A 22,068-nucleotide genomic window follows, 5' to 3' on the forward strand; every position below is an offset into this window, starting at 1 on the left:
GATGCTGCATTTTCCCACACCAGGGGAAACCTCAGGGCATCAACTTCAGCAAGAGGGACCAAAGGCCATGAGCCTCCAGCAGTGTTTGAACATCCCCGACCAGTGTCACAGGTACAGGGCCTGCGGCGAGGCTGGGAGGCAGTGGGTGGTGGGAGCTCCAGGGAAAGCCAGATCCTCGCCCTGTGGCCAGGTCCCCCCAGCACCCTGGGGCTGGAGCAGCCAAGCAGCTAAGTCCCTGGGAAACCAAGATGGCAGCACCTTCCCCAGTGGTGTCTGATTTCCCTAAATCCAGCTGACTGCAAGCCTCAATGTTGGCTCACACCTCAGCTGGCTGATGAGCAGCTGGGTCCTCCCAGGGCAGGGAATTCTCCCAGGACCACTATTCGCCCATGGAGGGAAATTGCTCCTGTATCCCCCAGGGGCACTTTGACAACACCCAAAAGCTGCAACTTCAAGTTTCCCAGGCCTCCCTAGTTGGCGCTCATTAAGCAGCACTGCCTCAGAGCCATGACCCCAGCCAGGCTGTTCCTGTCACCCCTGCAAGTGACTCATCCTCCAAAGCCACTGTCCCACTGCCAAAGGAGCTGCTGCTGCCCCAGGGCCAAGCTCTCAGTCCCCAGGAACAACAGGGCCATTTCCGAGCTGCCAAGCACCCTGGGGACACTCCCACACTCCAGTCACTGCATCCCATGAGACAGGGCTCAAACAACAGAGGGTTGCAGGGAAGGAAGAGCAACAGTGCAGAAGAAAACAGCCCCAGGCCCCATGGGCTCAGCTATTGGGGGGCAAGTGGCCCCAGCTGCAACCAGGACATGGCATCAGAGGGGGCTGTGCTCAGCCCAAGCATCCCCAGCCCTAGAGCATCCCTCAGCCCTCAGCCTACAAAAGCATTTGAAAGGGGATGTACGGGGCTGCCATCTTTTTAATGGGTTTCCCAGTTGACTGGCTGCTCCATTGCACTGGCCCAGCCTGTGTCATGCTGTGCCAACGTGTGGCTGCTCATCAGGGTTCGTCGTTCAAGCTGGTCACACAAACCCAGTCCACACAAACCCACCGCTACTGCAGTCAGGGTTAGTCAGAAAGGAGGGATAACGCAGGGACAAGCTGCATGCAAAGGACATGCATCCTAGCCTTTTTCCCCCTCCTGCCCTTGAAACAGCGAGCAAGAAGTGGTATGGTGTGCGAGTCTGCTCTCCTGATCTTCAGTCCCTCCCACTTGCCTGCTACCGTGGTCTTGCTTCCCTTCTTGTCATGCTGGCAGGAAAGATGGGGAGATGCAGGACCAGGATGGAGCGAAAACATGCCCCTCTCCTCATCCCACCTTGAAATCCCATCCAAAAAACACCCCAGTGAGTGGAGGGTAGAAAAAAGCAAATAGAAGTGTGCAAAGCATGGGATGCTGAAGGAAGTGGGATGCTGATGGTAGCATGGAGTAATGGGATGTGGAGGAGAGAGGAGGATGGAGAGGGGGAGCGGTTAACATGGCGGTGGGTGTCTGGAGCCTGGAGCTGTCTGACCTTTGGCAAATTTCTGGCTTGCCTAGAGCCACCCACCGAGCCCCTGTGCTCCCGGAGCCACGGCACTTACAGGTGTTGGAGTAAGGGGTTTGTGGTGAGACGGGGAAGGCTGGGGTGGGGGGAGAAATCTCACCGCCGCTGGAGGGTGGGCTGGTGGGGGAGGCACCCTCCATCTCTTCAAAGGCTTCCTTGTAGCTGTGAAGGTGAGGCTGGGAAGAGCAGGAGAAAGGGTCAGTCCCGTCCCTATGATGGGCACAACCTCCGAGGAGAGGGTAGAGGGGACAGAGGGAAGAGTTGCACCTCCTCCCTGCTAGCCATCACCACCACCACTACCACAAACAGCATCATTGTTCTCCAATTCTATGGATGCTATGAATGCTGACCAAGCCTTCCCCCTCCCTGGAGTCATCTGCACCCAGACAGCCAACCCACCCCCCCCAGCATTCCCCCACCCCAGCGCACCTCTTTGGGCCTCCCTCCAGGGTTGGCTGCGATGGTGCTGACCACCTCAGGTGAGAGGACAGTGGGGCTGCGAGGTGAGCTGGGCTCTGGCGAGCTCTTCTCATAGTGGCTGTCACTGGGGGTCCGCTTGCGGGCAGGGACAGCGCTCTCCTCTGCAGGAGGAGACTTCTCCCGGGACTGCACCCCTGCAGGGCAAGCACAGGGTTGGAGATGGGTGAGGAGCTGCCAGCTGAGATCGGGACCAGCAGGAAATGCCCCAGAGCTGATCTGAGAGATCTCCCCAGGACTATGTGCATAGAAGGGACTCTGCCCAGCAGAGATAGCAGCTTCAGGACTCACCTGCACCTAACCCCCAGACCAGCATAAGCAGTTATGAACTAGAGCAGATACACCCTACAGTGGTGGCCCTGGACCAGGCCAGAAAGATAGGCAGGATTGTGCTAATGGCTGAATTGCTGCACTAGCCCTCCCAAGCACAAATAGGCTCTGAGGGGCAAGAGCACCTTGACAATAGACCAGAGAGCCCAGCCCTGCAGAGCTGGGGAGCAACAGGACCTCCTGACAGCATCACACTGGGAAAGGACTGAATCCCCCAGCATTAGGACAGCTGTATTCAGCTGCATCCTTGCTCCCACAGCCAGATGTGGCTTCAACCACAGCAGCAGAAAAAGCTTGGATTTTGAGTCCTCAAGGCAGAGGGAGCGCTGAGTAAAGAAGAAAGAACCCAAGAGAGATGTGGTGCAGGAACCCCAACAAACCACTTCTGATCTCCTGTCTCCAGTGCAAAGCCTTTCTAAAAGGGGAGATCAGCATCTCCTCTCCATCTACCCCCAGATCTCCTTCCCCAGACCCCAGTGGTATGAGCCACCAACGCCTGCAGCCTGGGAGGAAGAACAGAGAGAGCAAGTCACCACAGGACAATGGGTTTCTTGGGCTGTGCAGTCTGGTAGATCCCTGTTGGCTGGGGTAAAGTTGAGGAACAGGGAAAAAGTTGGCACAGGGCAAGGGGGCTCAACTCTCCCAGCACCTGACAGGGCCCAAACACACTCTCTACTCAATCTCGCCTGATGAAGAGGTTAATCAGGGCTCATGGACAATGGTGCCGGGTTCAGTGCACAGGAATGCCACAGAGCATCACAGGCACAGCTCAGAGCCCCGTGGGACTCCTGCTCCTCCGTGGGACTCACTCATCCCCACTAAAAGAGATGACAGCACTGTCCCCTTCACCTTTTCCGCAGAGTCAGAGAGCAATCACACTCTCCTTGATCAGCATATTAGGGAAGAAAAAAAGAGAAAAAGGAGAAAAAAAGAAAGAGAGAGGCCAGTATCACGCTCCAGGAAATGCACTTTTCAAACACCAACTCCTTTCCCACGGGCTGGCGGAGGAAAACCAGCCATCAGCTGCTTCCCCTCGCTCCCCGGGGTTCCACACAGGACCCACGCCTCACGCCCGCTGACCTCCCCTCTTCACCATTCGGCACCCTCACCAGAGCTTTCCTGGCCCTGGAGAAAGGGCTGCAAGTGGGGAAAGGGCTGGGAGCACAGAAGGGAAGGAGGTGGCCTGGATGCATTTCTAAATAATCAGCCCAGTGAACGGCAACAACAATAAAATCACGGCTCGGGGGGAGAGGAGGCCAGGCCGCGAGGCGGGGGACGTGAGCCAACGGGGCTGGCTCCAGTCGCGGAGGCGGCCTGGAAAATTCCACTAAGAGCAGCTTTGAAACACAACTCCCGATCCCTTCTGCAGGTGCTCGCCGGCATGGGGCACGGCCATTAAAAAGACCCAGGGAGGGAACAAGGGGACAGAGAAGGTCCCTGAGAAGCTGCCTTGCAGGCACTGGTAGCATTGTATAGGGTCACCCTATATCTTTTGTCCTGCCCTCCACTGAAAGGGAGTGAAGATCAGAGTTGTGAGCATAGGGAGAAACAAGATGTTGGAGAACAACAAAGCAAACTCTTATACTTTCTTTTTTCCCTTCCACTTTGTGCACTGTGGGTTCTCCTGTATACCCAGCCCATCCTAAAGTGAGCTGTAGGGCCCAAGCACTTCACAGAGGCAGGGACTGCCTCCTCAAGCTGTGCATGGCTGCCTTGCTTTGCATTTTCCATTTGGGAAGCCCTAACAGCAGACTGCCAGAGCCTGGCTATCAGTCCATTTTACACATCTACAGCGGAGGTCCCCCTGCTCCATCCCCAGGGCTGCGTGTCACGTAGCAGCAGGGTGCTGGATCTGGCCCATTGGGACACTAAGGAACTCACCAAGCTTTGGCTGCTCCACTCCCCAGACATGGAAAGCGGCCGGGGCCGCAGGGAGGGGAGGGAGGAGAGGGGGAAAAAGGGACTCATTGTTCAGGAGCTGAGAGTGGGAAACTTCACAGGCCGCCCGGAGCAAAGCCTGGAGGAAACCCAGGCTCTGAGCATGGCTCCCCCAACCCCCTGGGTGATTTATGGGCTGGAAACTATGCTTGAAAAACAAACTCTACTTTCCCTCACTTGCTGTGCCCCCTCAGCAGACACACAGCCTCCCTTAGCCATGGTACTGTCACTGTCTCAAGAATGCCCTGGCCAGCTGCAGGATATGAGATTCCCCTTCATAAAGAGGGAGCAGCAGCCTGCATCCCACTCCTCACCCTCACACCCAACACCTGCGGGACTGTCACCCCTTCTGCTGCTCATTTAAGTCCCTAATTTGGTACCAACCCACTGCCCTTGGACTCAGTACAGCTCTAGGGCTGGTGAAGGGCAGGGGCACAACAGCAAGGGAAGGAGGATGGCAAACCCAGCTCATTTTGCAGCTAGGAAGCCAGGTTTCTAAGACAAATCAGGAGGCAGCTGCTTTTGGGGCATGAGATGCTGGAACTACTTCCAGGCAAGAGCCAGGTTATATCCCCACAGTGGACAAGAAAGGGCAAAGTCCTCGAGATGTGGCACTGAGCAGTTAAAGTCAGACAGGGACACACAGCACCCAGTGAAAAGACATGCAAACTTGCTCCCTGCCTCCATGAAGAACAGAAGCTGCCCTGTACTGCTCCCTGTCAGCGCCCAGCTCATCCCATCCTGCCAGACACAGACATGTCTACCGCTCCCCACCTCCCAGCCTGATCATTCCACTTGGGCACAACAAAATAACTTACTCTGTGCTGAGGACTGGGAAAGTTCAAATCTCTTTGGTCCTCCTGGGGAGAAACGCAAGGTGCCAGCGGAGAGACAAAGGTCACACAGAAAGCTGGTGACTCCCCACCCCACTCTTTGCCCCCAGCCCAATGCCATTTCCCTCCTCCTGCTTGCCCTGGGACAAGTGGGTGCACAACAAGCACCAAGCAGGTCCCCAGCACTCATCACCCAGGGCAGATCCAGGAGGTGAGACATGGTCAGGGCAAAGCTTGGAGGGGCTGGAGCAGATCGGGCCCAGAAATGAAAACCTCACCAGTGAGCAGTGCCAGGCTTGGAAGAGATGCAAAAGCCAGGCAGGGGAGTCTGTACCCAGGGCCAGAGGCTCCCCCATCCCTGAAGGAGGTCAAGGGGAGCCCTGACCATCACTCTGCTAAGAAAAGGGATAAATCCTGCATGGGAAGGGTCTCCTGAACCTCCCTCAATCCCACGTCCATGCAACACACAGAGCATTCAGCATGCAGGGATAGAAAAGGAAGGAGGGATGAGGGGGAAGGAGGGATGAGGGGGAAGGAGGGATGAGGGGGAAGGAGGGAGAGAGAAGAGAGGTAAAGGAAGGAAGGATGAGAGGGAAGAATGCAGGAGAGGGAAGGAGAATGATGAATGGGGAAGGTTGGAGGACAAGGAAGGAGGTGGAATGAACAAACCAGAAAAGGACCGTTGCTGGTTCAGAGGAGGACGGGGGACTTTGATGCTCTTGTTGAGTTCCCTGAGCTTGGCGTTGTACTCTGCCAGCATACCAGGACAGGGAATGCAAGGAGAGTGGGAGATCACAGAGGACAGACACAATCCCCCAAGGAGAGAAAAAGGGGCAGACAGGACAAATGTCACAAGATACGATAAGGAGAGAGAGGGAAAGAGAGAAAAGAAGAGAAAATATTAGATGGGCTCCAACAGATGAGGCTGGGGTCACTTGGGGTCTGAGGGAGCTCAGTCCTTGCTTGGAGATGCTTTCCCATCAGCCAACTTGCTTGGGTCCACACACCACATAAACCCATATGAGAAATTAGTGGTGGCTCCCAGCCACCTTGTGCAACACCACAAATGCCCCATCACCATTTCCTTAGGGATGGCACCATGCAGGTCCCCTCCATCATGGGATGCTCAGGGCTGGGACATGAAGACATGACCCCAAATGCCTTGTTGGGAGATGAAGATGACTTGAAAGATGACAGGACCACCTCCTCTCTGTGGGGAGATGCTGGGCATGCCAGCACTGCCCTGTGCCATCTCTTCCCCTCCATCATCAGCGGGAAGTGGGAATGGGAGTGTTCCCTCCCCAAGAACGGAGGAGGTGTGAGATGCTCCTCATCTCTGCACTAGGACAGGCAGGCAATTTATAGCAGCAGGGAATGTAAACAAACCCGTCTGTGTCCCACTGTCCCTGTCAGCCGTCCCCTCCCAACATTGGCTTCAGGACACCTTGTTCCCGCCAGAGGTCAGGCCACCCGCCTGCGCTGTCCCCACCTCAGCACAGACGGCCCAGCTCCAGTGGAGACAGGTGGCTACAGGCTTGGGACCATCCCACAGATGCCTCCCTCCTCCCTGGGAAGCCCAGTGGCTGCAGAAGGATGACAGTGACACCAGCCTAGCCCTGAGGCCCTAACCCCAGGGCTGGGGAGGTGGATTTTTTTTTGGTAGACACCATCAAACATCCATTTCCCACACACTGCAGATACTGTTCCTCTCCTTAGAACTATTCTCTTTTCCAGCCCATTTTTTATACTTATATGGGGCGGTAGGGGAGAGCAGGCATGTGCTCCTTATAATATTAAGTCCAGACACACAGTGTGGTTTGGGCATCCATGTGTTCTTAGGTTTGTTTAAATTCTCTGCAAAAGCCTTGTGACCCTTTGTGAATCTCGTCTGGATCACTGAGGTCGAGTTCAGATGGATGCAAACTTCCTCCAACACCTCTGTGACCCTCCTCATTCCCATCCCTGCTACTGGCACCCTGCCTGCCTCCCACCCTGTGACTCAACCCCCACTCCTGGGAGGTTGGTGCTGTTGGATTTTTCCAGCCAAGCCTCTTCCCCCTCCCTCTAATGCCGGGCGAGTTTCTGGACTGAGCACAGAGTTGGAAAGGACAGAGCTGCCAAGCCCAGCATCACGAGCTGGCCCACAGCCCCAAGCCCTTCCCAAATGTCGCTCCACAATTCAACAACTGCAGCCAAAGCAGCGGGGAGGGAGGGCACCGAGCTGCCACAGGGCCATGGCACCTTCTTCCCGGGGCGCTGGGACACTCCTCAGAGCCCCTGAGCTGGAGTTGCAGGAGGACAGGGGATCAGAGGATGCAGTTTCCCCTCTGCAGCACGGAGCTAATGCCATCATCCAGCCACAGAACCAACACTCAGCACTGCACCCAGCCAAGCACCAAACCCCTGTGGCAGGACTGGGAAGACATTTCCCAGCCCCTGACCACTGCCCTAAGGCTAAGTCCAGCTTCAAACTACCCCAGGCCAAGCTGGCTGGGCCACTGGGGCAGAATTTCAGCTGCCAGACAACAGCCTAGTCCACACTCCAGCAGCACCCCAGCTACTCAGGAAGGAGGTCTGAGCACTGAACCCAGCACTCCAGGGGGGGAAGCAGAGGCTGAAATCAGGGATGAGCCCAGCTACGTCAAACACAAGGCAAGTTTTCTGCTGGGATCTTACACCAGAGCACGCTCCATACAGGGAGAGCATTATGTCCAAGTGGGGTCCAGGCAGGACACCCTCCACCAGAGATGAAAACATCTTCCCAAACTCTGCCATATTCTCCCTAAAATAAAGCAAGCCCCCTGAGACCCAGTGACTGGCCCTGCCTCCAGGGAGAGACCAGCCCTGTACTCTAAAGGGGTGAGGACTGGGGCAGGTCTGACACCCTCGGCTGCCCCTTCCTACCTCTGGGCAATGCTGCTGCAGACAGCAAGCTGCAAGAGGGGATCTTAGCAAAGAAGAGCAGCAGCACAGGCTGTCCTCATGCAGCCCAGAATGCCCTCATGGCAGGTGATTCAGTCCCAAGCCCAGATCTGGCATGGACGAGGCATCGCCGCATCACTCCTCCCCAGCTCCACCATGCATTCCACCCCCACGGGCTCCGGTACTTTGGGGCATGCGATCCTCCCCATCCCCCCAAGGAATCAAAGAATCCTACCTGCCACCCTGTGGGCCACCAGGCCCTCCAGATTCAAGGGCTCTTCTGCCGACCTCGACAGGTCTTCATAGCTCTCCGGTCCCTTGAGGGGCATCTGGATTTGCGCTGGGATGGTGGGGGAAGGCGGGGAGGAGGTGAGGAGCTGTTGAGACCCCACAGGACTGTAGGAGGTGCTGACTGATGGGAGAGTGCCCATCTGTGCTCCTGCCGGAGAATGGCTGTAGCTCCTCGGATCCGGCAGTGGTGCTAGCTGGTAGTTGTAAGGCAAATAGGTTTCCCGATACTCATGCACCCCACAGTCCATCTCTCCAGGAGAATAGGCTTTGCCCCCAGGCTCACAGACCACGGGGCTCACAGATGTGCCAAAGGACCTCGGCTGGGCCACCTGCGGAGATGGCCGGGCGTAGAGGCCAGACACAGCCTGGGTCGAGAGGGAGGAGGGCAAGGGTCCCATTGGCTTATCCTGACGGGTGGTGGCAGGCACACTCTGCGACTTGTGGACGGCAGGTGCAAGATCCAGCATGAGGACATCAAGGGCTTCAATGGACTGCTCAATTTCCCGGCGAGAGGGTGCCCGGGGGAACTCAGGCATGCTGTGGCTGTGTGGGGGTACCATCTGCAGTGGGCTGGGCTGGGGGCTGCAGCTGGAGATGCTGGGGCTGTGGCTCTCCGTGCCGCCCTCCTGCAGCCGGGAAGGTGGTCGGCTTCCTCCTTGTTGTTGCCAGGAGTTCAAGCCCCTCTGCACGGCCTCCCGGCTGCTTGTACTGCGAGCTGGGGCCTGGGGCAGCACTGGGTTTACATCATATTTAGCAGTGTCTACCGCTGGGAAGGACCGGGAGCGGTAGGTTCCAGGGTGGTCATAGCCATACAGGTAGGGCTGGGAGCTCGGCAGCGGTTGGGGCTGGAGCCAGCCCGGGGCGTGGGAGCCCGGTGGGCGCTGTGGGTAGCCAGTCAGGTGCTCCTGAGTGGATGCTGACGGCCACAAGGAAGGCAGTGGGTCACGGAGGTGGTGGCCTATCAGAGTGTTCTGGTTGTTGTAGGGGTAGCCGCCATTGGAGAGCGGCTCGCCATCATACAGCCCCTCCTTCAGCAGCTTCTCAGCCCCATTGCAGCTCGAGGGGCCATTGGGCAGGGAGGAGAGGCTGCCCACCCGGGGTGCCTCCTGGTAGCCAGTCTCACTGGCAGTGGTGGTGCCATCCAAGGAGGAAAGCGTGCCAAGGCTGCCCACACTGTGCCCATCCTGGTTGGGCAGCTCATCGTCTAAGATATCCGTCTCCCGCTCAGCCACCAGCGCTGCAGCATTCCCATTGACGTGCACCTGAGCCGGCACCACGTGGCGGCCTGGCATGGCGGGCAGGCGTGCTGGCACGGGGCCGGGCACGTGGTTGTGCATGGGTGGTGCACTCTCCAAGCCAAAGCCGACAAGGAGACGATCCAGCTCCTGCTTCTCCTCAGGGCTCAGCACCGCCTGGCCAGGGGGCACCCCAGTCACCCCCGGCTCATCCGTCCGGTCGGTCTTGGTGGAGGCAGTGGAGTTGCCTGAGTCGCTGCTCACTGAGAGTGTGTGCTCAACGTGGTTGGGCGCTGCCGAGAGCGGGAGACGGGCAGCGTTGACGGCACCAGTGCTGCCGTGGAGGGAGTCTTTCTTCTTCACTTTAGCGTAGAGGCTCCCATCCAGGGGCCCTTGCGTGTGCCCAACCTCTGCAGGGGGAGAAATGAACACGAGACCCCAGATCAATTTCTGGCTCTCTACACGGAGCTAATGGGTCCCATTAGCTGGTGGTTTCGATTTCTTCTGTGTGCCAGCACGCTTAATGACCAGCATCGCCGTCTCCTCAGCACCCTCCACAATCCCATGGGCGCCACCATGCAGAGACATCGGAGCCAGATCCCCCCAACCCCATACCCCACAGCCCCCCAGTTCGCACGCAAGCACCGCCTGCTCTACTGGGATTCACCAAATATCCCCTGCCCCGTTTCCAGGCATAATTCCCAGCAATTCCTCTCCACAGCCAGCAAGGGGTGGTGCCCCCCACACAGTCAGCCATCGCTGCTCCACAGGGCTCAGCCAGCCCTGTGGCACCAGGGAGGCAACCAGGGAGGATGGAGAAGATGCACCACAGGCCATAGGAGGACAGGCAGCAGCAGTCAAGATCTGGCCTCGTAGCTCTTTCCAGCTCCAGCTGGATGGATGTACTCAGCCCATGGGTGAAGGACAGATGAACCACAGACCCACCTCCCTGCCTGCTCTCCTCCCAGATGATTCATGGATCCAGTCAGCCAGACATCCTTGACATTTTCTTCCCTGGCTACAGCCAGGCTCCCACACTTTCTGTTCTTCCCCTTTCCTCTCTCAGGCCAGGTCAATCTGCCCCAAAGCTCCCACACAGGCAGCACCTCTGCCCAACTGTGAACATGCAGCATCTGCTCCTGGGGAGGCCCTGGTGCCATGAATTAAGGCCAGTGTGGGCAGTTGGCTCTGCAGCCCCTAAAGTCTTGGGGGTAGCCAGGGCACAGCAGCATCACCACCAGCAATCCTGCACTCCAGCTCTGAGCCCCCCAGCTCCCATCACCCCCGGCAGCATCAACACCACAACTGGCTGCACCTTTTAAACCTTTCTAAGTGGAGCAGACGGATTTTGGGGACAGAGAGGGACCTCGGCCACTGAGAGCAATGGGGATGGCTCCCAAGCCATGTCTCCCCCACCAGAGCAAGCGCAGCACCAACCAGGCTGCAGACTCTTGTTTTTCCAGCTCCCTGCCGAGGTTTCCTGGAAGGTCCCGCAAGCAGTGTTAAACACTTTCTTTTGGAGGAAAAAATGACTCTTCCCTGGCAGGGGGCCAGGCAGCTGACTCAGGGACGGAAGACGGCCCTAACACGATAGTGTGAAATCAGAGCGGTCCTATCTGCAAGCAAAACACTTCCGAGCCGGGACAGCTTAACCAGTCCCACACCACCACACCCGCACTCCAGCAGCTCCCACACCACCAACAACCCCTCACCATAAGGGAGAAGGGAGCAATAACACCGAGTTCAAGTCCTACCAAGTCAGAGCCCCCTCCTTGTCACTGATTTTCCACTCCTGAATCTCCACTGGCAGTATCCCAAGGAGGCAGCTGAGCCCCAAAGCCTCCCCTTGGCTTGAAGATGTCCCAGGACCAAGCAGCGAGCTCCTCTTTGGGCACTCAGTGCAGGAAAGGATGAGACTTTCTCCCAGAGACTCAGAGCTCCTTCATCCAGTCAGTATAGCCAGGAACTGCCAGCATTTGACTCCACAACACCTCCCATTCTGGGGAAAAGGGGGAGAGAGGGAGGCAAACCCTCCCCATGGAGAGAGAAAGGAAAAAGAAGAATGTCCAGCGGCAGTGTAAATGCTGGACAGGCTGACATTGCTTGGAGATGGGGGAAAAGGCACAGCCCTCCCATCTGATGGCAGCAATGGATGCTGGCCAGTCTTGGGAAACAGGGCAAAAGCCAGGGTGGGGGCTGAGATAAATAGGGTAGAGGAATAGAAAGGAAAAGGGAATAAATAAATAAATATAAATGAAAGCACGTAGTGCCAAGGGAGAAAATAGATGGCAAAGGCTTTAATTGCACTTTGGGCTATGCACTGCCCCATGGCCACTGAGAGCCATGGAGAGCTGGGAGAAATATCTCCAAGAGGGGTCAGGATGGGGCACAATGAAGTTCATGACAGAGGCAGAAAGCCTCAAGTGCCCCATCCCACCTTCCCTAGACCCTTTGGTCAGGCAGGAACATGGGGGGTCCGGTGGTTGCCCTCCCACCAAGAGCAATACCAGAGTGGCAAGCAAGGAAGGGGCTGTGACACCTCCACCATCAGCCAAGCCCTCATCCTGTGGCTGCTCTGCCCCACACCTGACTGCTCATCCTGTCCTCAACCCCACATACCCCCTGGGCTCTGATGCCATGAGACAAATCCTGCTACTCACCACCACTCCTAGGCCCCCTCCACCACCCCAAGGCCACGCTATCGCTCATATGACTATCTATTGCTTGTCACCTGAGAAGCTGAATAAAATAAAGACTAAAGGATGCGGGGACAGACTGCCTTAGTCAAAGCAGCCATCCTCAAAGCAGTAGGCTCCCAGGATCCCATTTGCAAAGTGTCTGCAGCTACCAGCAAGGTCAGATTTCATCCTGAAGGTCAGAGAAGCTCCAGCCTGGCAGGCTGTGCCATCTCATCGTGGGTTGGGTTTGCCCTGGGCTCAGCCCCAGACACAGCTCTGCTTAGGCTCTATCTGCTCTGGCTATAAGGAGGCAGCTGGGGGAAGCGCTGAGACTAGCCTGGTCCCAGCTCTGCTGCCAGGCTCACTGCCCCAGCAGGGCACTCTGTCCTCTCCCTGCTCAGCACCCGGCAAAAACACAGGTCCAGGACAAGCATGACAATGTGAAGGGTGTCAGCTCCCATCCCCAAAATCCCAACCATCTGCCTCACGCACTGTGGGGTGCACCATACAGAAACGTGCACCAGTACAAATCCTGTCCAGGGTTCTGCACCGGTGCAGAAGACAAGGTTAAGGCACTACCGTGTCTCCCCTTGTTCTGCCCCCAGCAGCATCCCACCTGCTGTCTTCAGTCCCCACCACCCAGAGCCGTAATCCCACTGCATCTCTGGAGCATCAGCCCACAAGGAAGATCCTAGGGTCTCGGGACCCTTTGTAGGATGAATGGTGTGAGTTAAATCCCACAGAGAAGAGCTTATCCCCCTCAACTCTGTTTTCATCCTGTGTCCAGATATGACGGCAATGAGCAACCACAGCCCCTGAGCCATGGGTCTCCACAGCCACAAATTCCCTACCCACCCCCCAGCCCAAAGAAAAGCAAAGTCAGGACTTACCAAAAGGGACGGGGAAGAAAGGATCACAGGCGAAGGGAAGGAGCAGGCAGCAAAATCCCTTTCCTTCACCCCTTCCAGCACCAGAGCCTTCCAGGGGCACCTGGTGTGGTGGCAGCTCGAACGGCGTCCGCAGCCGGCTCCGTGCGTCCGTCCAGGACAGGAGCCGACGGCCCGGAGCTGGCTTGGGTTGGCGTTTGTCCCTTTGGCTTTGCCTTCCCTCTCGCGGAGGGAGCTATTCCCTTCCCAGCGCCGTGTCCCGCGGGGCCGCGAGAGGGGCACCCCGACGGCGGCGGGATGCCGGAAAGGGTCGGATACGGGGAACCTTAGGACACGGGGAGCCGGAGGGGAGGATGGAGGAGCCGAAGGTGGCAGAGGCAGAAGATGGGCTGGAAGTAAGGAGGTGCGGCTGTGCTCCCCTCCGCGCCAGACCACACAGGGATCACAGGGAGGAGCGGCAGGGGAAGGGGAGAGGCTCGTAGAGGGCGGCGGGGCCGCCCAAGCCCCAGCCCCAGCCCAAGTTAACCTCAGTGAGGTGCGGAGAGGGTGGGAGCCATGGAGGGAGGACAGCCAGACAGACAGCTTCCAGCTATGAATATTAACTACTTCCTCCACGGGCAGGGCTCCGCCGCGTTAACTGTTTCCTAGGCAGGACGGACAGCCGGACAGCTGGACAGCCTACCCGCCTCCCACGGGCCGCTGAGCATCACCCCCCTGGATGACCCCCTCATTTCAGACACCCAGCCCTGCCTGCCTCCTCCGTGCACACAGCACACCTGTCCCCAGAAAGATGTGACCCATTTGGGGGGAGGATGTCCTTCCAGGCCCCATGGGATGTTGAAACCCAGCCTGGTCTGCAAACCCAAATGCCCTGCTGGAGACTTGAGTTTCTCCATCTTAAAAAACAGCCGAAGAGGGGTGGAAAGTAGCCATGGACAGTCGACCCTGCCGACCTGTTTTCACAACCCCCTTGCCTGCCCTGCCAGCACCACAGGCACAGCATGGATGTGCCAGCACTGTTTGCAGGATGCACGTGCTGCCCTGTCCCGTGGCAGGAGGAATGACATGGATCCCATCCACCCCAGAGCTGTCTGAGACCACACTGCTCCATCCCAAGCAAAATCCATGCTGGGATGGTGCTGACAATTCACTGCTCCAAGTGACAGCAAGCCCACCCCATGTCCGGGCCCCTGCCTGAACCCATGCTCAGGACTCCACTCCTCAGTTGTTCCAACATACTCAGCAAAACGTGAGGCTCCTTCCACTCTAATCCCCCCAGTCGTGTGTTTCCCATACCCCCACGGATGACGACGGGATGAGAGCAGTGTTTCCAGCCAGCCCCCTGACTCACAGCCCTGTTTGCTCCCAGATAGTAGCACATGCCAAGGCAGCATCCTTCCAGAACTTCCAAAGTTTGCTTGCTTCTCTGTCTTATTTTTTGTCTCAGCTGTGTGGCTGTGGCAGGGCAGATACAAAGCTCCCCAATCCTGCCTGGGGACAGCCCCAGCTCTACACATACACACTGCTGCAAGTTTTGACTTCAAGGACAGTTTAAAGGGGGAAAAGAAAGGGTTGAGCTTCCACTAGCAGGTCTCTCTCTATCTGCATCCCAGTCCCAGCAGGAACAAAACTTACCCAACTCCCACCCCACATCACAACCCCAAATACCAGGTCAGAGGACAGATCCTGCCCTGGGAATAGCCACACTCCAGCTAAAATGTCTAGCCAAGCCTGTAGATGCTTCAGTATTTCTCCCATGGGGAATAACCAGAAGCAAGTGGGACACTCCTTATGGATCCCCTTCAAGCCCAGTCAGGTCCCCACTGCCCCACAAAACGCCCACCCCAACAACCCCTTACCTTGCTGCTGACAGAGCAGAGAGCAGCAGACGGGGGCAGAATGCCGGGGGGGGGGGGGGAAAGCAGATTCCTTCAGCTTTAGTCAGCTGATGAAGGCAAGAGTAGAGCCAGTGACCCCCAGTCCCCATCGAGACTGGCCAGGGGACAGATCCATCTGGGGGGGAGAGCAGCAGCCTGCCAGCAGCTCCAGCAATGGATTTAACAGCTCTGGCCTGGCCCATTTGGCTCTCTGCCTCTGCACTGCCTAGCTTGCCCTCCTGGGCAGCCTCAGTCCTTGATAAGTGGGGCAGGATTTGACCACGCTAGGGAAGGTGTACCTCATGAGATGCCCAACCCACGGGTGACCAACAAATGACAGTGACCCCATCAAGGGGCTTTCTGCCCCATGGAAAGATGCAGGATCAGCATCCAGCTCAATCTGTGGGAGTCTGGGACTCCCTGACCTTTGCCACATGGGGTTCAGGGTCTGCTGTGATCTCCCCTCACTGGACTGGTGAGATGCTCATCCCAGTCCCTATCTCAGCCAGCCCTGCCCTGCAAGTGCGGATGAGCTGCAAGAGAGTTCTACGCCAGAACCATGACTCAGGTGGGGATTTAGCAACTCTCTTGCAGATGTTGGATTTGGCCAGGCCCCAGCCACCCTCTTCCAGCCCCGGTAAAAAGAGGAGGCAGGAAGGGTCAGCCCAGAGTGGGTCCAAGGGCCAGTTGTTATAGGGAGCTACTGGGTTGGGGATGCACGCCCGGCCCTTTAGCATCTTCTCACTCTATCCCAGGGTGGCAGAGCTTGGGGTCCCCCAAGGGGACCCCCTTAGGGTCACACATTCGGACCTTAGGGACAACCCCTCCACTGACTCTAAGCCAGACCCAGCATCCTGTTCTCCATCAGTATTGGTTTTCTCAGCAAAACCAAACCAGGCCATAAATGTTCTCCATCCAGATTTGCCCACCTGCATCTGCAGTACCCCAAAAATTTCTCTGCAGTGATCCTCCAACCAGCTGCAAACCCAGCAGTGCCACATCTAGCTGCCAGTCTCCTCTTGCCTTCCTGGAGCTAGTTTGACACCCCAAGGAAAACCACTACAGTGCTGGCAACCACAAAAACAGCCAGAGGAAGAAGCACGCCATCGCCTTCCTTCAGCCCTCAAATACCCTCTCAGCCAACTAATGGCTATGGGGACTGCAGCAGGAATCTGCCATGGAGTCACCGCTGACCCCAAAGCCCCTCTGAGGAGAAGGAAGAAGGAGGGCAGGCAGAGCCCATGACATATGGACATGCATGATGGGCAGAGGGACAGGCTGTGGGGGTATCCCAGCACTCCCCACTCTCCCTAAGGACCATAGGGCAGCCCAAGCCTAGTGGGCAGCAGAGACCCTGCCTGGGTAAAGCGGGAGGGCAAGTCTGCTGACAGGGTCAGCCTTTGCTGTGGGGGTGGCTGACAGAGACCCCACCTGTTGAATCCAGTTGGGTCCCCTCTGCCAGAGTGCAAGATGTGGGGGTTCAGATCCCCCTCTCATGACCCCCGCTCTGGACGATCTTGGTCAGCTGACAACCTTGCTGCAGCTCAGCTTCCCCTTCCCCAAGTCCCCGCAGATAAGCACAGCAGAGGCATAGGGAACACTAGGACAGGCACCATCCCCAGTCACCCACCTACCCCTCCAGCTTTGGGGTCCCACAGGACCATCCCACCCTGTCAGGCACCTCCAGCCCATATGGGTGTCCCATGCTGAGACAAAGCTGCTGGAGAAAGAGCATTCACCTCCACCAAGCGAAGCTGTGACCAGCAGAGACGCTGCCTGGGGGGACCCACCGTTTGGCAGGCGATGCCGATCCCGTTGGCCTGGGCTGCGGCGACGGTCTGTGGGGAGCCTTCGCCGAGTGGCAGGACGGGCAGTGGCAGGGACAAGGAGCAGCGGCTGATCCCAGCCCCGTGTGGGTTCCGGTGCCAACCTCACCCCCCTCCGCCCCCGGACACCACTCGCTCATGCCTGGTGGTGCCAAAAATGTGGCGTGCAATTCCCTGACCAAATAAGGCAAGAACAACCATAAACAGGGACCCCCCTTGCACAGCCGGGCACCAGGGTCCCTAACCCAGCTTGGGACAGGCTGGATAAAAGTGCTGACAGAGGAAGGAAGATGAGAGCCCCCCTAAGCCCACACTGACTCTCTCTGCTGCTGCTCAAGATGCCCCATGGGGCAGACAGGGAGAGACCCCTATAGATGGGCTTTTCGCAGCTGTTTTGCTGGCATGGGTCAGAAGGCAGCCTCCTGCCTCTGGCTTCACCCTTTGACAGTCCCGGCTCATCTCCAAACTGGGGCAGTGTTTACAAATCCAAGGTGCCCTCATTCCCTATTGCCATCCTCCTGCAGGGAGGACAGCCCAGTCAGCACATGGAGATACCTCTGCAGCCCTGACACCTGTCTAGACCCCCCAAGAGGGGATGGAGAGGAGCCCTGGGGTACTTCTGCAGCCAGGACCCCCATGAGAGGACAGAGATGAGTGCTGGAGTAGCCCTGCAAGGGGCTGGGAGCGCAGAAGCTCTGCCCAGGGGGCCAGAGGGGAACACATGCAATGAAGTACTCAGGCCTCTGCAGGCAGGAGGGGGCTGCCAGGCAGTCTTGTCAGCTTGGGGTCCAACCTGCAGCTCCCCAGTTCCCCACCACATAGCTGAGCCTGGACATCACGAGTTGCCTGTTTACTGCCCGGTGCCAAGGCAAGTGCCTGTGCCAGCTCTGCACTGCTGCCCCAGGTCCGGCTCTACCACCATAGCAGAGACACTCTCACCTGCCTCAGGCACCCAGAGCCCCCACCCTGCACTGTGAGCACGGCCACCCACAGCTCCCACTTGAAGCAGCCGGTGACCTTCAGGGACATCAGGGATGGCAGCTGTTCCTGCTCCAGGGACGCCTCTCCAGATTGGGCCAGGAAAGCCCAGGCATCTGCTCAGCCACGGGCAGCCTTGCCACCGGGACAGGGTCCACCACCCTTCAACATACAAGTCCTGCCCATTCCTGCCAAGTGGGTGAGGACAGTCAACTTGCTGCAGCCAAACCAGTGCTCAAGGGGCTCTTCCCAGCTCTGAGAGATGCTGCATACCCTTCAAGGCCAGTGAGACATTCTCATGCCCCAGGGATAACTAAGGCATAGCTACATCCTGCCACGTTTGTGCCATGAGAAAGGAGCTGAGATACCTAATTGTCCCCCCATGAAGTCCTGCAGACCTGGGGGTTGGGTTTCCCAAAGCTCTGGGGCATAAACCAGGGCTGGACCCTGCTCATGCAAACAGGATTTTGAGAGTGAAAGTGCTGGAAAAACAGTGTAAGCTCTCTGGCACTGAAGCGGGAGTCAAAGTCCACAAGATCTTCCTCTCCCATCCCACAGTCACACTCCCCCCAGCAGCAGCCATCTGCCCTCAGTTCTGCTGCCCACTGGTGTTCCCTTTCCTGGGGTGAGGGGGATTCCCACAGGGACACTTTGGCCACTGAGCACCCTGTGAGCCCTAACCTTTCTCCAGGTGCTTGCTGGGCAGGGGTGGCTCAGCCCAGGCCCCCTCCGCGCTGTCCTCACGTTGGATGTTGAAGTTCTCATAGGAGTCCCACCGGATGAGTGGGTCGGATGTGTTGTAGTCCACGGAAACGCTGGGCCCGTTCTCCAGGTGCTCCATGCCTGGGAATAGGCAGGATAGTCAGTCGGGGTGACAATAGAACCAGCAAGGGTAGGACAGGGGGAGGAGATGGAGAAAGGTTCAGGCAAGGAAAAAAGAGAAGGAGCCATAGGGTAAGGCAGGAGAGTCCTACAGGAAGGGCAGCATTAAGGACGGGCACAGGATGTACATCAAAACCCACAAAGTGTACAAGACTGCCCAGGGCTTTTGGGATTGCCTAGAGACAAGCACACAGGTTGATAGTGAGTGTGCATGGTCTGGAATTTTTGGGCAGGGAGTCCTTCATTCCCAAGCACTCCCTCTTTCTCTCCTGGGCCAGCAAGCGCTTTGGAGAGCAGCCTCCTGGGGAAACAAGAGAGAGTGATAGGGCATCCATGGGTGCTCCTAGATTAGCCTCACTGCGTGGACCCCTCATCCTACCCTGGTGACAAAGAGGCTGCAATGGGGCAGGAGGAGGTTGCAAGGGAGACAGCAGGGTATATAGCAGAGGAAAGGGAAAGGAGACGGCATCCAGCTCCAAACCCCTAAGGCAGTGAGTCAGCCATACCTTGGATCTTCTCAGGGCCATAAGAGAACACAAACTCCACCTTCCCATACTCAGGGAAGCGGTCATCTGTCAGGGAGAGAGCAGAGTAAAGGGACCATCTCCATCTATGCTTCCAGTAGCACCCACACAGTCACCCCAAACGTGCTCCACAGCTTAAGGCAGGGAGCTGGCAGGGATATCCCTGCATGGGGCAGTGCATCTCAGCCCCCAGAACAACCCCAAAGCAGTCGCTCTGCATCAGTACTGGTTTTGGTAACAAAAGGGATGACGGTGCTACCAGTCCACATGCAGCACCACACCCTGTGGATGGAGCAGGGGTGCCCTGCTTGGTTGCAGTGGATCTGGGATGGGTGCCCAGATGCCCCACGATGAGACCAGAGTTACAGGGGCAGGAGGATGAGGGAGTTTGGAGAAGGGAGGTGCCGGGGCAGTTACCTCTGAAGGCCTCATCCAGGTCCTCCTTGCCAAAGACAACATCAAGGTCGTGCACAGCGCACGTGTGGAACTGCACACGGAAAATCACATCACGGGTAGGGCTGCGAAACTTCTTGTGGTAGCACTTCAGCTGCAGAGGGGAGTAGGGATGGGCCATCAGGATAAGCCCCCAGAGCTTGGCAAAGGGGAATCTGGGGATCCCAACACAAGGCAACCACCCTGGCTGCTTTCTACACGGAGGATCCTTACCAAGATATCGCCCTTGAGCAGCAAGCCAGGCTCAATGGTGATGCAGATGCCTGTCTGGCTGTCTCCTTGCACGTTGCTGCAGAGAGGGATGGTGGGAGGATGTGAGCTGTGGTGCAGAGGCCTCCAAGAGCTCCCAGCACCACCGCAACCAGCCCTTCTACCCAAATCCAGCGAGGAAAGGTGCAAAGCAGAGAGCTGCGCCCCCCTGCCCCCAGTGACAGAGAAGGGTTCCATCCATCACCCCAAGGGGCACCCATTCCCAGAGGAAAGAGGACAGGAAGCGGAAACTGAGGCACAGCTCACTAAGGGTGGGAAAAATGCTGGGTGGGAGGGTTTGACCAGGATCCAAGTGCTGAGACTGGGCTATCAGCCATCCATCCAGCTCCCTTAGTCAAGCAGGGCATTGGACACAGAGGGAGAAATCTCAGGGAAGACTCTCCTCCCTGCCTCAGTTGCCCTGACAGAAGCCCTCCCCTTTGCAGTGTACCACTGAGGGGCTGCCTCTGGGTGGTGGCGTCAGCAGTCGCAGACAAAGGAAGAAGGGAGTTGGATTTCACAGGCAAGATAAACCTGGAGTTTATTACAGGCATCCCATAAACAGTCTATTAAAAGCTGAAAGGCGAGACTGGGATGGCAGTAAATCTCAGCTAACGGGGACTGCAGGGAAGGGAGATTCTGGTCCAGGGGGTTAAGATGGGAATACCCCGGAGGTGAGGTGCTCTGCTCCCTCCAGGGAGGCCAGGAGCCATGGGTCCCTGGGGTGTGACGATGGCAGAGTGTATGGGAGGCTGGAGAAACTGACTCCTGCTTTGCCTTCGCCAGTGCCTGCTCCCAGGAGCAGTGTCAGAAAAGAATTGTGCAGAGATTAAAACAGGAGGAAAATATTTTTTTGGAGAAAGAAAGAGGGCTTTTAGGACTAATCCAAGCAGGAGGAGCAGTTCTTTGGGCAGGGAGAGAAAAAATGCCTACATCACACCTGGGACGTGTCCCCATCTCTGTCCCCGTTCCCTCCAGGGACACCCAGCCCCAGGCTCTGCGCAGCCCCAGGCTCCCTCTGCTGATACACAGAGTCACTACAGCCCTCCCGGCAGAAGGGCCCAGTAAGGCCCAGTACAGCCAGCTACCACCTCCAAAGAAAAGGACGCCCCGTTTTTTCAGTTCCCTGGACCCCAAAGAGACTAAGCACAGAGCACCAGACTGCAGGGGACTTGGCCTTGACCCTCTCCATCTTCCCCTGCTTGTCTTGCCCCCCATGCTGGGGAGGAGGAAAGCCCCCATGGCAAGGAGATAGTTACTAGATCCCCGAGGTGTAGACGGGCTGCATGGCCTGGTAGATTTTCAGGAAGGGACGACAACCTGGAAGACATCAAGGCGGGAAGAAAAGGCACACTCCTGTTAGGCGGCTGGGTGGAGGGGCCAGGGCAGGGATTAGTCACGGGGGAGAAATCCAAACAGGGAGGGAGCCAAGGCAAACAGCCGCTCCCCATCCCAACCAGCCCACACCAACCACGGGCAACATCTGAGATGGGCAGAAAGGGATGCTCTGGATGAGCTGGGAAAGGGGAAAGCCCCTGTAGCCCAGTTTGGGTCCTGTAGGACCTAGAGCAAGTGCTGGGCTGAGGATAGAGGTAGGATGATGATCTGAGTGAGGTACTGGCACCAGACAGGGTACTGCATGCCAAACCCCATCTCCATCTGGTGCCATCCTCCCAAAAGCTGGCAGAAAAGCACTGTCACCCCACAGCTCAGGTTAGTGCCCAGCACGGGGAGGGCACCCCCCGAGGGCAGGGTAGCACCCTGCCAATAGGAGTGAACAATCTCTGAAAGGGAAAGGGAAATTCAAATTGCCAAGGAAATAATGAGGAAAATATTGCCCATCGAGGACAAGCCTGGCCATGCAGTGTGGGATAGTGGAGTGGGGGGGAATGAGGCTGGGGAAAGGAGTCGGGGGCACCTACCGCCTTTCGACTCAAAGTTGGGGATGCCGTGCATGATGACGTGGTGGAGGAAGAGGGGCTTGTTGTTCATCTTGATGCTGCCAGAGAGGAGCCCACTGAAGTAATGGATGTACCTGAAGGAAAGACAGGCAGCTCAAGAGCAGGACCCACAAAGAGCATCCACCTTGGACCCTGCATCCAATCACTCTGGCTCTGGGGACAAAACCCAGCCTGCAA

The 22,068-nt window shown here is 57.4% G+C and overlaps 1 protein-coding gene across 10 annotated transcripts in view; it reads right to left on the reverse strand.

Moving 5' to 3' along the window:
- TNS1 (tensin 1) overlaps window positions 1-22,068 on the reverse strand; it is a 69,308-nt gene that overhangs the window by 16,918 nt on the left and 30,322 nt on the right. For 6 of the 10 annotated variants that reach the window (XM_051786907.1, XM_051786915.1, XM_051786913.1 and 3 more), the window contains 11 exons: window positions 21,853-21,965; window positions 21,190-21,250; window positions 19,895-19,970; window positions 19,646-19,775; window positions 19,211-19,276; window positions 18,504-18,665; window positions 8,286-9,986; window positions 5,798-5,878; window positions 5,114-5,155; window positions 1,980-2,164; window positions 1,588-1,726 (listed from right to left, as the gene is read on the reverse strand). In XM_051786907.1, coding sequence (XP_051642867.1) covers window positions 1,588-1,726; window positions 1,980-2,164; window positions 5,114-5,155; window positions 5,798-5,878; window positions 8,286-9,986; window positions 18,504-18,665; window positions 19,211-19,276; window positions 19,646-19,775; window positions 19,895-19,970; window positions 21,190-21,250; window positions 21,853-21,965 — 2,756 coding nt within the window. The remainder of the gene's footprint in view (window positions 1-1,587; window positions 1,727-1,979; window positions 2,165-5,113; window positions 5,156-5,797; window positions 5,879-8,285; window positions 9,987-18,503; window positions 18,666-19,210; window positions 19,277-19,645; window positions 19,776-19,894; window positions 19,971-21,189; window positions 21,251-21,852; window positions 21,966-22,068) is intronic. The other 4 variants (XM_051786909.1, XM_051786911.1, XM_051786912.1 and 1 more) reach the window with 3 other exon arrangements.

Source organism: Manacus candei, unplaced genomic scaffold, assembly GCF_025592945.1.
Source record: "Manacus candei isolate 608988 ecotype Guabito, Panama unplaced genomic scaffold, ASM2559294v1 h1tg000023l, whole genome shotgun sequence".
NCBI lineage: Eukaryota > Metazoa > Chordata > Aves > Passeriformes > Pipridae > Manacus > Manacus candei.